At 51.4% G+C, this 15,403-nt stretch overlaps 2 protein-coding genes across 2 annotated transcripts in view; one reads left to right on the top strand and one right to left on the bottom strand.

The window, feature by feature from the left end:
* The first annotated feature begins 4,285 nt into the window (after window positions 1-4,285).
* On the top strand, window positions 4,286-5,200 carry LOC116761175 (transmembrane and death domain protein 1-like). Its single transcript, XM_032646944.1, has one exon. It carries the CDS (start codon window positions 4,286-4,288, stop codon window positions 5,198-5,200), a length of 915 nt encoding a protein of 304 aa, XP_032502835.1.
* An 870-nt stretch (window positions 5,201-6,070) lies between these two features.
* SCN8A (sodium voltage-gated channel alpha subunit 8) overlaps window positions 6,071-15,403 on the bottom strand; it is a 118,790-nt gene continuing 109,457 nt past the window's right edge. The window contains exon 27 of the mRNA XM_032644826.1: window positions 6,071-12,649. Coding sequence (XP_032500717.1) covers window positions 11,502-12,649 — 1,148 coding nt within the window. The 3' untranslated portion in view covers window positions 6,071-11,501. The remainder of the gene's footprint in view (window positions 12,650-15,403) is intronic.

Genomic DNA, 15,403 nt, shown 5'->3' on the forward strand with positions numbered 1-15,403 from the left:
GAACCACCCAAAGAAGGGTTTGTTGTTGTTTGTTTTTGAGGGGGGAAATCCCAGAAATGTAGCTTGTTTAATATTTTAGGCCTCTTATTTTTGTGAGATGTGTAGAATTGCTGTTTTTCTTTTTCTTTTGACAACTCAGGAAGAAACTGACCTCAGAAAGAATGTTAGATTTTGGCTGCTCTCCTGTGTGTGTCCCCACCTACCCCTTCACTCCCAGGGAAGCAGGTTCTCCCAGAAGACTTAGAAAGTGAGACCTTTCTGAGTGGGGAAGGGGAGAGGAAGACCCAGAGGCCACACTTAAACCCCTGTGCTTCTTGGGACAGAAGCAGAATGTATTGCTAGGGCTTCCTGCTCAGGCCCAAGGTTGTAGGTAGGGGTGAGGGGGGGTGGGTTGTGGAATTTGGGAGGAGGCAGGTCTTGTTCCCTTCCTGCTGGGCCCACCCCTCAGCTTAGTGGGGTGTTTTCTGTGGAGGGTTGGTTATCCAGAGTTGGGATGCCCTTGTCTACTGCCTGCCCCAGACCCAGACAGTAGGCTGAGAGGGCCCAAATGGGAAGATGGCCCAGGCAGAAAGTCCCCAGAGAGGTCATCCCACCTGGCCCTTGTCTAGGCAGGGGTCTCCTGTAACTCACGCTAAGGAGATTTCCTTGGGAGGGAAGATAGTCTGGCCACAAGTGGTTGGGCACAAAACTGACTACAGACTCTGCGTCCCGGGCCTGCTGGGAGGCCCTGAGGAGGGGTGAATAAGCATCCTTTACAGAAGAGGGTTCTGTGGGGACTTGTACCTCCCCCATTCTCGTAGGGTCCTAGGTCTAGAGCTCCAGGGGCTATGAGAGGGTGAAAGAGATGGGCAGGCTGTGTTCCCCTGAATAAACATTGGGGGTTTATTCTCAGTCCCACCCAAACTTTCCCCCGGAAGCCCAGGCTTGGGCACCTTTCCTCGTGAGAACCGTATTCTTCTTCTTCCCACCAACTCTCCTTTGATGGGGCTTTGGCAGTTCGCCCCTCCCCCTCAGGGAGCCCATTTCACAACTCTGACCTTTGGTCCAAAGGTAGGGGGGACAAGCTGTCACCCCAACTCTTTCTCCCACCCTAGCTGCCTTTCCTGTCCCTTGCCACCCTTACAGCTCCTGCAGTCTCTGTACCGCCTCCCACTACTAGCTGGAAGGAAGTCCGTGGGGGACATTTCAGGTGCCAAGGTGCTAAGGGCCTGTGCTGGCTTAGGAGTGCTAACAAGAAAGCTGCTCTGTTTTCCCCCCTTTCCCCCTTGGTCCCTGGCCTTCCACTCCTTGGAGCTGGCTGATTGCAGGGCTTTGGTGCCTCAGAAGCAGTGGGTGCAGGGTCTTGGCTCTGAAAGGCCCTTGCGGGGGGCAGGGAGTGAGCAGGTCCTCTCAGGTGTGTATATGTGTATGGGGGGGGGTGGAGGGCATTGGGGAGGTGGGGTTGGGATCCCAGCCTTCCCTTCAAGAGGCAGGCAGCTCTGGGGGTTGGGGGAAGAGCTCACTGACCAGGACCCAGGGCCCCCACAGCCTCCTCTCCTGGCCTTGGGGAGCTTTGCACAAGGAGACAGCCTCCAGTCTATAGCACCTACCTCATGGGCACTGAGGCGGGTGGGGAAGGGCAGGTCCAGCTCTGGCGGTGTTTGGGGGGGCATACCAAAGAATCCAGGGGCAGGGATGGGGGGAGGGCAAGCTGGCCCTCTCCTTCCTCTGCCCAGATTGGGGTTGGGGTCCTCTCCTCCAGCTGTAACCATTTCTACCTCATTTTGATGTGGACGTATTTATCTCCTGTTTGACGATGCTCTGCAGTTTGGTCTGTCTACCTCAGAAAAGACTGTATTTTAAAAGAAAGTATTACACAGTATTAAAACGATGATACGTGGTTTCCAGAGGATTTCTTGGGGGCAGCAGGATGTGGGGAGCCCTCTGGGGAATGCTTGGGCTTCCAGGTCTGCTGGAGCCCTGGGTGTGGCTCTGCGGGTGTTTCTTTTCCTTCAGCAAAACATGACTGTGGGACTCCTGTTAACTCACTGGCACGGCAAGGGCCCGCCATGTGCTGGGCAGTGAGGCCACCAGATGAAAAGCCTGCAATTCTGAGCTCTTAGAGGCTCAGAATTGGGGCTGACTTATATCCCCAGAGCTCTGAATCCTGAGGGATAAAGAAGGGCTCATATGTTTGTTGAATGAGTGAATGAATGAATAGATGTATGCGTGGAGGAAAGGGGGGCTGAAGAGGAAGTTTCACTCAGAACCTGGAGAGCATCCCTTGCTGGCCAGAGCTAGGATCGTACTTGTGGTCCATCCTTGGACGGAAGGAAAGGGGACAGAGGGCAGGGTGTGGACACAGTGTGTTCCAGTCTTTCAGGTCACATGGGATCCTTTGTCTGCCACCATCTGTCTGTCAATCCCCACACTCTGACAGCTCATCATAAACTGGGACACAGAAAACTAGCTATACGGAGATGCCCATGAGAGGTTTTGACCCACAACTTCCTGAGGTCTTGAATGTGCTGAGCAAAATTACTGAAAATGCACCAGAGCGCAAGGGACGTAGGCCCGTGGCGTCCTCGGGCTCAGGCTAAGGGCGTACCCAGGACTTCTAGGAGGCAAAGCAAGCCCAAGGCCAGACCCTGCAAAGCAGTTCCCCCTCCAAGAGAAACAGCTGGTGTACCTGGACATGGGGGCTCTAGGGCATTGCCCCGGGGCTCACCGACCCCAACCCTCTTGTCTCCTAGAGGTCCCGACACCCCCTCGCACTCTAGTTGGTTTATGACACACCTACTCTGTGCAGACACCATGTAGTACGGAGGATACAGAAATGGTTAAGCACAGCCACCGTTCTGGAGAGCCCACAGTACAGGGTGGGAAAAGCTCAATAATGGATCATTTGAAAATACAACTGGATAGAGCTGCTTGAGGAGGGACCGTATCAAAATTTTTATGTTCTCACATCTGGCACAGTATTTGGTACGCATGGAAGACACTGAGTTAATGTTGACTAAATCCTCGAATTAGTTACTTTCCAGATAAGTGTCCCGATGGAGGATGCGTAGGCTATCTCAAGAATGCCCAGAAAAGATTCTGACTCGTGGTGGTAGTGGTAGTGATGGGTCAGAAAAACTTCCTGGACAGGATTGGGTGGGTACAGCCTGACAAAGCTATGGAGGCTGGAAACTGTACCATACCTGTGACTTGTTACAAGAGCATAAAGTGAGGGCAGGAGTGGGGAGAAGTGGGAGGAATCATGGAACTGCACCGCTGCACTAGGAGGACCTTCCATGCCCTGTGAAGAGCTGAGGCTCCACGATGAAGCCTGCGTGTGTGGGGCCGGGAGGGGGTTAGTGGCTGGTGGACAGGGACTGATTTGCAAGTTAAGAGTTTACCCACGGATTCAACAGATCTTTACTGAACACTATTATGCGCTAGTTGCCATGGGGACAATAGATGGACCTTACACTCTAATGCGGGAGACAGACAGTAAACAGGCAGAGCAGCAGCGTGCTGTGGGAGTACATAGGAGGGGTGCCTAGTGGAGGGACAGGCAAAAGGGTGTGTGGGGGCAGGGAGGGCGCCCCAGAAGGGACCTGTCAGCTGGGGAGTGACTGAGGCAGAGCAGAGTGCAGTCCAAGCTTGCTTGGGGAAAGGAAGCCAGTTCCGTCCCTGAGGGTGGGGGACTTGAGGAGGAGCTTACATTATCCAAACGGAGGAGGAGGGGGGTTTGGATGCACCCGTGGGAGGACGGGAAATGGTAGAGTCTATACATGTTTTGTATTTAGCAGGTAATAAGAGAATGTGGGACTTGATTGCATGTCGGAAATAAAGGAGAGCAAGGGGTCTAGGGCTTCTGCTGGAGTGTGAGGGGCGGTAAATGGGTTAGAAGAGATGTGGGAGACTTGCTAAGTTTGAGACATTAGTGGGACAGCCCGGAGGTCTCGGGCAGGCATTTCAGTTTAAGGGCCCGGAATCCTTGCCTCCTGGGGGACTGAGTCCCCCCCCACCCACCCAATCCCTGGGTATTGGGAAACTCTCACTCCAATCCCCAGGTTTTGTGAGACCCTCCCCGCTTAATGCCTAGTTTCTGGATGTTAGCAGATCCTCCAACGACAAGTTGCCTGTGTCGGAGGGCCCCCCCTTCCCGTCCCTGGGTGTCCCCCTCCTCCCGCCCGCAGTCCCCGGATGTAGGAACCTTATCCCTGCCACCATCCGTGGGTGTTGGCGCCCCTCCCCCATCCGCGGGCATTCGAAGCTCCTACCCCCACAATCCGTGGATTGTGGTCACCGCCCGGCGATGGCTGCGCGGGCTCCGGGGGCCCTGGCCCTGGCGCTCTGGGGCTGGGCGCTGGCTCCGGCGGGGGCCTTGGACGCCATGGGCCCTCACGCGGCCGTCCGCCTGGCGGAGCTGCTGACTCCGGAGGAGTGCGGCCACTTCCAGTCGCTCCTGAAGGCGCCGGAGCCGGACGTCGAGGCCGAGCTGGCCAGGCTTTCGGAGGACCGGCTGGCACGGCCCAAGCCGGTGCCCACGTCGGCGGCGGCGGGGCGGCGGCGGCAGCGCGAGGCGGCGGGGGAGCCGGCCGGCCGGGCGGCCGAGCCCGCGAACGTGTCCGACGGCTGCCGGGAGGGACTGGCGGCCTGGCTGGCTGCCGAGGCCCCGTCCTTGTCATGGGACCGCGTGGCCCGGGCCCTGCGGCGCAGCGGCCGCCCGGACGTGGCCCGGGAGCTGGGCAAGAGCCTCCACCAGCAGGCGACGCTGCAGCTGCGCAAGTTCGGGCGGAGCTACCTACCCCCAGCCGGCGCCCCCGCTGCCCCCATCCCGGCCCCGGCCCTGCGCCCCCGCCGCTCCTCGGCCCGCGAGCCCAACTGGGACGAGCTGGAGCTGATCGTGGAGCGACTGCCCCAGGCTCCGTACGAGCGGAGCCCCACGGGCTGGGCCGGACCGCTGGCGCTCGGCTTCCTCACCGGCCTCGGTGGGGCGCTGGGCGCCGGGGCGCTGCTCATCCTGCTCACGCCGTGGATCACGGGCGGCGACGGCGACGGGGCGCGGCCCCACAGCCTCCGGCCGCCTGCCCCTCCCCTGCTGCGGCCCTCCGGGGTGCCCGGCTGCGGGGAAGAGGAGCCACTCTTGACTGCAGAGCCCCTCGCATCCCCGGGGGCCTGGGCTGCAGGTGGGCCAGATACCCCCTCGCCTCTGTGTCCCCGGCTGTGAAATGGGAGCACAATCCTGGTGGCGTGCTGCCTTTGACATATTATAAAAGTTACGAAATACGCAAAAGTGGGAGCGATCGGTTTGTTGGTTGGAAATGACTGGCGTAGCCAGAGAGGCAGTCAGTGGAAGAGGAGGGCTCGGGTGCCAGTCTGCCGGGGAGGGCAGACCCTCCCAATTGTTGTCAGCTTTAGTTCCTTCTTTGTCTCGCACTTATTCTTCCACTAAGAGCTACCATTTATTGAGCACTAACTAACTGTGTGTCAGGCTCTAGGCTAAGCAGTTACATACATTATTTGATATAATCCTCAAAACCCAAGATTATAAGGTATTATCTCAATTACATATAAGGAAACTGGCCACAACTAGTTAGTGGCATAGTCAGGCGTTTGCATCCAGAGCTGCCTGAGCCAAAAGTTTGAGCTCCAGAGGGAATGACCCGTGAGCAGTAAGGGAGCTGGAGAAACACGTTGGGGCCTGGAACAAGGTGCAGAATTTCTGTTTATTCTGAGGCCCTGCTGGAGTGGGCTGGGGGCGGCACAGCTAGAGGTGTGCCCACTTCCAGGGCCTGCTGCCTCCAAGCTGCTCTCTCCAGTCAGGCAAGGCCTCCTGAAGCTCCACCTGGAGCCCCAAACTTTTCCCACCCACCTGAGTGTCTGGGGCACCGCCCGTCCATCAGAGGAGCTGAGCCTGGGTGAGCCCTCACACAGATCCTACTCAGACTGTGCCCCTGCCAGAGGAAGGGGAGAGGACAGCTGTGGGGTCCTGCTGGGTGGGAGTGCTTGACTCCCCCGCTACCCTGGGCTGAGGGGCTCCGGTGTGAGAATAATGACAGAATGACAGGCCAGTCCAAGAAGAGAGTTGAAAACAAGATTGACGTAACCCTTTATTGCAAATTCTAAAGTAAAAAGATGTACAGTACAAAGTAAAATTGAAATTTCAGACTATAAACTTCCGATCCTCTTATACATTCTCCTTTCTCAAGCATTTCTGCCATTTCCGCATAAACGGAACAGGGAACAAGTCGAGGGGGTGAGGGAAGGAGATACAGCAAGGGAAAAAAATTAAGTATCTGGAATAATCACAAACCCCAGAAGCAAGCGAAAGGAAAGACATTTTCTCGACCTGCTGTCCTGGTGATGAGAAGCGGGGGTGGCTGGAGCAGTGCAGTTTAAAATGGCTCTCAGAATAGCAGCATTTATGGTACCATTTCATCTTCCATAAGTCCAAATAATACTTTGCCCTTCCCTAGTGCCTTTGCCTCTGTATCTCAAAAACACTTTACAAAACATTTAGTTAAAGCCTCACAACACCCCTGTGAGGTAGGTCAGTATTATTATCCCCATTTTACAGATGGGGAAACTGAGGCACAGAGGTTAAGTGACTTGCCCAAGGCCACACAGCGAGTCAGTGGTCGAGCTGGGGATGGAACACAGGAGTTCTGTCCCTTTTCTGGAACCACTGGACCACGCTCCCCTTTACCTATATACATTCTTCACACACACACACACACACACCACACGTGCACACCCCGCCCACCCCACCCCACTTAGCCTCTATGTACAGCAAACAGCAGTGGGGGGCAGGGGTAGGGGTGCCTCAGGAGTGTTTTGACGGAGGAAATCTTGGTGCTCTTGGAAGGGGAGTCCAAGAAAGCACAACGCTGAGCCACAGCACAGACTGTGCAAACCTCAGGCCCCTCCCAACCCAGACTTCTTCTTCTCTCCTGACGTCCCCCTGGCTGGCTAGTTGCAGCCAATTCTTTAGGGGGTGGGGGTACCTGAAAATGAACGAAGCTTTTTGCAAAACTTTGGGCAACATCTGAGAAAATAAAGAGGCATCATCACAGAAGATGCCCAGGACTCAAGTCACAAAGTCATAACCCATATGGCAATCTCACCTCCACAGCAGGCCTGGAGGTTGGGGGTGGGGCGGGGAGGTTGGAGACTGACCTACCAGCCATCTCTCTCCAGAGTGGAGCTACTGGAGCGGACTAGAGTGGGCACTTCAAAACCCTCCTGAGTGTTCCTGGACTGGGAGACACGGCCTAGAGAGGGATGTCCCCAAAGCTGGGCAGGGTGAGGGAAGGGGAGGGTGCCCCCCTTCCCTGCCGAATGCGAATGAGAGCAGCGCTAGTCCGCTGGTTTGTCCCTGGGGCTGATGGAGGGCAAGGCCCAGCATTAGCTAGCAGAGGGGAGGCTGCTGGGCATCGTGCTTGCCCGAGCTTTGGGGCGTTGGGATGGTTTTTTTCCTTAAAAAACGTGAAAAAGGCAGAAGTAAGGCCAGCCCAGCTGGGCTGGCTGACAGCCTCTCTGGGGGCTCTGCTGGGGGGGCCGATGAGGAAGGGGTTTCATGGGCCTTGAAGCGCTGGCCCGGTAGTGGGAGGAATGCCACATGCAATGGGTAACTGGGGATCTGGGTGGGGGGACGGACAGGACCTTGCTTTTCTCTCCAATCCCTACTTTTTAGCCAGAACTTTGCAGGAAACCCTCTGATTTCTCTCCCTTCCATTCCCCCTCCTTTCCCCAAATGTGCTGAAGTCCCAATTCCCAGACCCCTCCCAGGAATCAAAAATTGGGAGAGTCAAGCAACAAACGCACACCAAGACAGGCTTCCCTTGTACAGTAAAAAGGGTCATTTTTATTTTGTTTCCTTTTGGCTTATAGTAGTGATGTACTTTTGATCACGTCTCGTTTAGAGCAGTGCTGGCCTCCATGCGTTCACTAATACACTAGTCTCCACTATTGGTCTTTTACAAGCTTACATTGTTTGCGGTGAAAAAGAAAAGAACTCTGGGCACTGTCGTTCCAGGGGCTTTGACTGGGAGTTGCTGTTAATCTCTCCTCAGTCAGCTTCTGATGCCAAGAGTGGCTCATTCGGAGAGGGATGGGAGCAGGTCCGCTGACTTGGGAAGTTTATCCTGCGCTCGCCCTCTGCTTTAAATTACGGAGTCTCCAAATCCTAAGCAACGTGGAGGTTAAGGAAAGAAGAGGGGAAAGTGTTTTTCACACACAAACCAGCAACCGTGTCAGCTGCTGCTCAGTGGCTTTGGCTCTGCGTTTTAAATTAACAGCATCACACGTCTTTTTGCTTTTTGTCCTTTTTTAAAGGTGGATTGTGGAGTATAAATACTGCACCAAGGACCTGGCTACAAAAAATAAATATTTATATTGTATTTATATATCTATATATATATATGTGCAGTGATACTGTGGCTGCCGCTGCTTTTTGATTGGCTTCGTTAATATTTGTCAAAGCGTTGCCACTTACCCACTCGGTGAAGACGTACAAGAACGTCATCACTGACTCTTTGAGTTCAATGCCTGTTAACTGCGGGTGTAAACTGCTGGTGATGGTGTCACTTACTACCAAAGAAGTGTGGAGCAGGGCGGGAGAGGGCGAGAGTGCGTGAGCGAGCGGGTGGGTAGAGGGGCGATGGGTGAGGGGAAAGAAGGTGGGAAAAGTTAAAAAAAAAAAAAAAGCGAAACTTCAGATAGAGTGGAGGTGGCTTCTTCCCTATGAGGCTGGCCGATGGGTGTCAGATACCAAGGCCCGTGTGTGTCACTGAGGAGATAACCCGCTGGGTGGGGACCAGGGTCTGGGGGAGGAAAAGGGTCAGAGCTCAGAAAAGTCTCATTAATATGCTCTAGTAGCTTAATGACATCACTGGCATGAGCACTTGGAGGACGGAGCGGGATCTTACAGTTCTGTTGCCCATCTCAAGACCTAAGAACAAGAACGATGATGAAGTTTAGCCGAATCTTGCATAGAAGTGGTTAGAATTTATTGCATATTGGAACAAAAATATATATATTTTTTGTTGTTTTGGAAAAGACCATTAGCAATAAAAAATTTTTTGTCTGTCTGTCTGGTTTGGGGATGTACATTGGCTGACAGCATCTAAGTTCTAAGAAGAAAGAAAAGTATAAAAAATAAAAATAAACATGACAATGGCATAAGCCAGAAGCCATTTCCTATTTAATAAGTTAATAATTTGTATTTACAAAAAGGCATGCCAATAAAATAAAATGATATATTACAGTATTTATAATTCTCTTAAAAAGAATAACCACACGTCAGCTTGTTTTGTGCTGTTTACGATGTAGCCTGTACACGTTACTATACATCCATCCTAGCAGTTAGCAGGGTCACCGAGAAAAACGCCTTCCCAGCCTGGTATCAGGCGTAGTACAAAAAGTACTACGGATGGTGCCGCAGAAGCAGGCTTATGAAAGCTGGACAGAGTTTCTAATGGTCCGACAAGATAGAAAGCTCTGCTTACTGACTTGCTGTGGTCTGTTCTACGCGAAACTAGTCAGGTGGGCTGTGCAATGACATCCAGAGTGCTTCTACTGCAAGGCAGGTTGGTGTGTCTCACTGTGGGTTTTCTCCCTCCGTTCTGTGGTTCAGGAAGAGTTTATTTTGATTTGGTTTGCATGCTGGAGTCTCTCCTCACCCTTTGTATCGACTTCCTGACACATTCGGCTGCAGCATCTTAGCTCTGAAATCTAGTCATCAGATGAGAAACCCCTGGACTGAAAACTGTCTTCCCTGAAGCGGGCGACAGACGGAAGCTACGACACTCCCCCGCAAAGCCACCCTCCAGTGACAATGGGCAGGTCCCTAAGCAGATGGCAAAACTGGCCGAAAGAACGTGCTGGGGGAAGCTGGAACTTCTTAAGAATTCATATTAAGTCGCTTTCTCGTGAGAACCAGTGCAATAAACCAAGTGGGCTGGGTTCAGAGGCGGCCCCATCTCTACTGAGGTCCCACCAGTGACTATTCTAATAATAAATGAAACAAACCACAGCTGTAGCTCCAGTGCTGTGGCCCTCACCCACCTCTGTGGGTAAAGGAAGCCCTGCTTGGTGGAAAAATGTGATGGAGGCAAGAGGAACCGTGCGGTGTGTCAGCTTGTGACAACCCCTCTGTAGAAGAGAGGCCTGTTCAGAATATCTGAACCCCTCTCCACATGGACCCAAGCCCAGAGAAAGCCACAATGCAGAAGGACGTGATACTGATGAAGTGAGCACCCCTTTACCCCCAACGAAAGGTTGTTTTAAGTTCCCCCAAATGACCCTCTAGAGATACCATGCTACTCTGAATAGCACTTTTATCTCTACCCCCAAAAAAGTCAGTTCTCCAGTATGAAGGCTAAACAATCATCATAAATATTGCAAGATATAAATGAAAAAAATTTTTTTGATTTTTGTTTTTAGCCCTAGGATTTGGTTTTACAGTGACGTTAATACAAGCCATTTGAGATCAAAATCTCCCCATGTATGGGACACAGAGAGCAGCATTAAGTAGTTCATCTTTCAAAATGTGCAACAATGGCTGTATGTTAGAGATGTCTGTTAAACATATACACACAACGGATCCATCTGCTTGTTGGACTGGGCTTGATTTTTGTTGGTGGTGGTAGTCAATTGGTTGGTTATGTTTCCCTACCCGGAAGGTGTACGAAAGACTTCTAAGAATTCAGAAAGAATCGCAGCGGGTATGGAACGCTTACCATTTTTTTCCTCCAAATACAGTGAACGGTGCAGGGCTGGGTCCTGTCCAGAGGCTGACCCAGTGCAGGGGACAGGATTAGTAGTGTCCTGTGGTGTATGGTTCTCATGCATGACTTCTGATCACGGCATGCCATCATGCAAATCATTTCTACGCATTGAACGAGCACAATGTTTGGAATTGGTCTGAGCAAGTCCTCCTCAGCCTGAAGAAACCTGATTGTTTTCCCCCACCCTGTCTCCAAACCACGTGAAGCCCATGTGGAGAAGATGCGGCTTATGGCAAAGAAACTGACAATTAAATGACATGGGCTAAATGTGAGTGTGTGTGTTTTTTTTCTTTTTGCTGCTTAGCCTAACGTAAGAATGCAAATAGAGTTTGCGTGAACAAACAAACTTTTAAATTGATGCTTTCTGCTTCTGAGAATCAACAGAATGAAAAAATAAAATCCATTTGGCTGCAACGGAAATACACTGGTCCCGGCAGCCTCGCCTCTGTTTTTGTATCCTGTTAGTTTTGTCCTAAGTTGCATTGACTGATGTGGAACATGCAGTAACCACCTGCCCAAGCATTAGAAAAATCTGTGAGTCCAGGGAGCAGGGTCCTTTGCCCTTGGCAGGTCACTGCTCAAGATGCAACCGTGTTACATGGTAAGCAGACTACGTTTGGTATAGATCTTCGGGTTAAAGTGTCTCCACAGCTGTTCTGCATTGATAATATTCAGGAAGTTTGTAAACAATCTTTCACTTGCAAGTTTTAAATCTGTACAGTGTTTAGTTTTTGCTTCCCTCTAACACTTGGATTCTCTGACCTCTTTTTGTCTTCTGGCTCTTTCCCTTCTTCCTTCCTCTGCCCGTTGCTGTTTCTCCTTCTCGGGTTTAGTTACACTGTCATAGGATGGGAGGGAGGCTGTAGACGGGGTGCTTTCTTTTTTCTCCCGGTGGGTGCCTCCATTCTCCAGCTTATTGGAAGTTGTCTTTTTGCAAACGAAGCCCCGCCTTGCTAAATGTCCCCGGTAGGCGCGCTGCAGGACCACTGCTGACACCTCTTCCTGCTTGCGCCGCAGCGTGGTCGTGATTGGCTCGTAAGACATTTTGGAAGGATTGGATGCCACGAACCTCTCCTCCATCTGCTGCCGGAGGATGTCCAACTCTCCGCTGTCTCCCAGGACCCGCTTGGTGAAGGCAAAAAGGATGTCCAAGCAGTGGATGCGATCCCCGCTGACCATTGGCAGATCCATGGCAATGAGCTCTATGGTGTTGGGCTTGGGCACTCGGAGAGGATGCTCCAAGGCATCTGCGAAGTCTGCCAGCTTGCTGTACTCGATGAACTGGGTGGCGTCGGGGTCGAACTTCTCCCAGATCTCATAGAAGGTCTCAAAGTCATCCTCACTCAGAGGGTCTGCACTTTCCTCCGTGGCTACGCTGAAGTTCTCCAGGATGATGGCAATGTACATGTTCACCACGATCAGGAAGGAGATGATGATGTAGCTCACAAAGAAGAAGATGCCCACTGAGGGGTTCCCGCAGTCTCCTTTAAAGCCACTCCCCGGGTGTTCCTTATCCAGACTGCAGTCGGGGGGGCGGTTTAGGATGGGCAGCAGCAGGCCATCCCAGCCGGCCGAGGTGGTGATCTGAAATAGGCAGATCATGCTGTTGCCAAACGTCTCGAAGTTGAACATGTCATCGATGCCAGCCTCGTGCTTTACATACGCAAAATTGGACATCCCAAAGATGGAGAAGATGAACATGACCAGGAAGAGCAGAAGGCCGATGTTGAACAGAGCAGGCAAGGACATCATTAAGGCAAAGAGCAGGGTACGAATCCCTTTGGCGCCTTTGATCAGACGCAAGATGCGCCCAATACGGGCCAATCGGATGACTCGGAATAGGGTTGGGGAAACAAAGTATTTCTCAATTATATCAGCCAGGAACATTCCTAAGAAGAGGAACAGAAGATACGTTACTGAGCCCGGAGATGCCCTTTCTCTTTACTTGTGTCGCCTGGCGCTCTGGAACCCTTAACTCCAAAGGACTTTACAGAATGAGTGCCTTACTATTCGATCTGAACCCTCCTAATAAAAAGTTTTCTCAAAAGAAAATCGCATGTCTCAAACATACAGAGAAGCCGAGAAAACAAGAAAATGGACACCTAGGTACCCGACACCCAGATACAAAATTTCCTTCCACTCATCTCCCCCAGAAGCAACCACGATCCTGCAGATGACATGTATCACCCCAGTGTCTTCATAATTTTGCTATGTACGAACCCATAAATAGTATATAGGTAGCAGCCTATGTTTAAGGAATTATACCGTATCTCTCTTTCTAGATCTCTAACTTGCTTTTGAGACGTAACATTATGTTTGTGAGATTGATCTCTGGTGTTAAATTCGTTTTTGTTTTTTTTTTTCAGATTTGTCCGTTCAGAATCCGAATTTGGATTCTTCTCCAAAATGCTATCAAATTACCACATCCACAAACAGTGAATGAGAAGTCCTGGCTCCGCCCCGTAACTTCACTACCCAATGGCTGTGAAGGCTTAGTCCGCTAATGCCGCTAATTCTCAGGGCATCTTCTTCCTGGCTCTGAAAAGATATTTTTGGTTCTCATTGCCCCATGTTCCTACCTTACCAAACTAGCCTACAAACTAAAGGGACCTCTCGGGAGTAGTTTTCAACTCAAGAGCTTCTAGATTTTTGTGTTTAAAGCCATCAATCAAAACCCAGTATCACCAGGTGAAAATGTCCAGACGTTAATAGGATATAAAAGTAGAGGGTGGGGCTTCCCTGGTGGCACAGTGGTTGAGAGTCCGCCTGCGGATCCGGGGGACGCGGGTTCGTGTCCCGGCCCGGGAGGATCCCGCATGCCGCGGAGCGGCTGGGCCCGTGAGCCTTGGCCGCTGGGCCTGCGCGTCCGGATCCTGTGCTCCGCAACGGGAGAGGCCACGGCAGTGAGAGGCCCGGGTACCGCAAAAAAAGAAAAACAAAAACAAAAGTAGAGGGTGAAACACGCACAGCAGAGGGCCTTTTTCTGTTTACGTTCATCCAGGGGTCCACTTCCACCAGACCACTTGCCTTTAAAACTAAAGAGCGATAACGGGAGCCCAGTGAGGGGCCGCAGAAGGAAGAGGAGATGAAAAGGTTGGGAGATGACAGCTGAAGGCATGGCAGTGACACCAGGTGCTCTTCCTTCAGGGTCTTCTCTTGCTGTCGAGGCCCCCACGAGACAGTGTGAGCACATCTTCATTTAAATAAAGAAATATCTTCCAACCATAAGGATTCATAAATATTGGGCTAGTGAACTGCAGGTTTTAAGGTTTTAAGCTATTTTCAGCTTTCAAGAAAATCTCTACCTCAGCCAGGACTCAAGATGATTTCTCAGCGCTCCTCTTTTTACTTCTCAATTAAGTCATAACGTAATACTTGCATTCCGTACATGGTGGGCAAGTAAGGCTTCAGAGGGGAGATGATGCCTCAGTAAGGTTCTGTAGGATGAATGTGTACTTGTGCCCAGAGAAAAGGGGAGAGAGGTGGGCAGACAGCAATCCAGGCAGTGGGATCAACATTTAAGGGGTCCTCCAGGAGGTTCCAGGGAGAGTTTTACCCAAACTCCTCTTAATTTAAAAAGATTTTTTCTAGCTTTTGTTTCTGAACAGATTAATGACATTTATAAAAATCCCAATTATCAGAAGAAACTCTTCTTCCTCCTTATTTTCAAGTACCATCTGAGAATAGGGGGCATGGTTTCGTCTGTGGGTTTTCCATCCCACTTAGTGATGGGTGGGCAGAAAAAGTTTAAGAAACGTGGACAAGGGTAGCATGGTCCAGAGTGTGTTTCGCGGGAGGTCAGGAGTGCGGAGCTGAGGCCAGGGGGCTGGGCTTGCTCGCTTAGCAGTTGCATGTCTCAGTAACGGCTTTGTGCCTTTGTTCTTCATGATACTTACAGGGCTGTTGTGAGGGTTACAGGAATTAAAACATGTAAAGCACTTAGAATGGTGACCAGCACATAGTATGTTCCATTAAACTCTTAGAAACATTATTATTGCTTGAAAACAGGGTGTTGTGATTGAATGAAGGTGGGATGATGTATTAAACAGAATTCTTTACTCCAAGACTTTCAAGAGCCTACTGTAGGCTAATGTGCCTTGTGACCCTCCAAAGGGAAATTCAGTGTATTGTACCGTGTTGCCCAAAGTAATTCCATCATGGGATTCTTTTCTTGGGGAGGAATGTATGAGATTAGTCAACACATTTTTGGACACGCTGCTCTGGAGGACAGAACTAGACAGTGGGAGCGCAGCTGCCTTCTGGTGGCCGTGGTCACCACCTTGCTAAACCAGCTCTGGAGCTGGTTCCCTGGGTCTCGGGCACTCTACCCCTGCTAGCGTAAGTCAGTCAAACCCACCTGGAACCAAGGTAGTGTTTCCCTATTCGAGATGCCTTTTAGGAAGGCAGGGAAATTTGGGGGAGGGCGATCAATAGGACAGCATTTCCACTGCCTGCCAGGACGTGAGCCCTTCCAGGCCCTTAGGCTGAAGCAAATGCCGCACAGTCACTGTTAAAAACCAGCTTGAGTTCTGCCTCTGCCACCTCCTAACTGAGTGACCCTGAACATCTTCACAGCAAAGATAGTAACATACCTTGCTTCCTGGGCTGTCATAAGGATCAAATGAGACAACACAAGTGAAGAA

The sequence above is a fragment of the Phocoena sinus genome, chromosome 10, assembly GCF_008692025.1.
Source record: "Phocoena sinus isolate mPhoSin1 chromosome 10, mPhoSin1.pri, whole genome shotgun sequence".
Classification (NCBI taxonomy): domain Eukaryota; kingdom Metazoa; phylum Chordata; class Mammalia; order Artiodactyla; family Phocoenidae; genus Phocoena; species Phocoena sinus.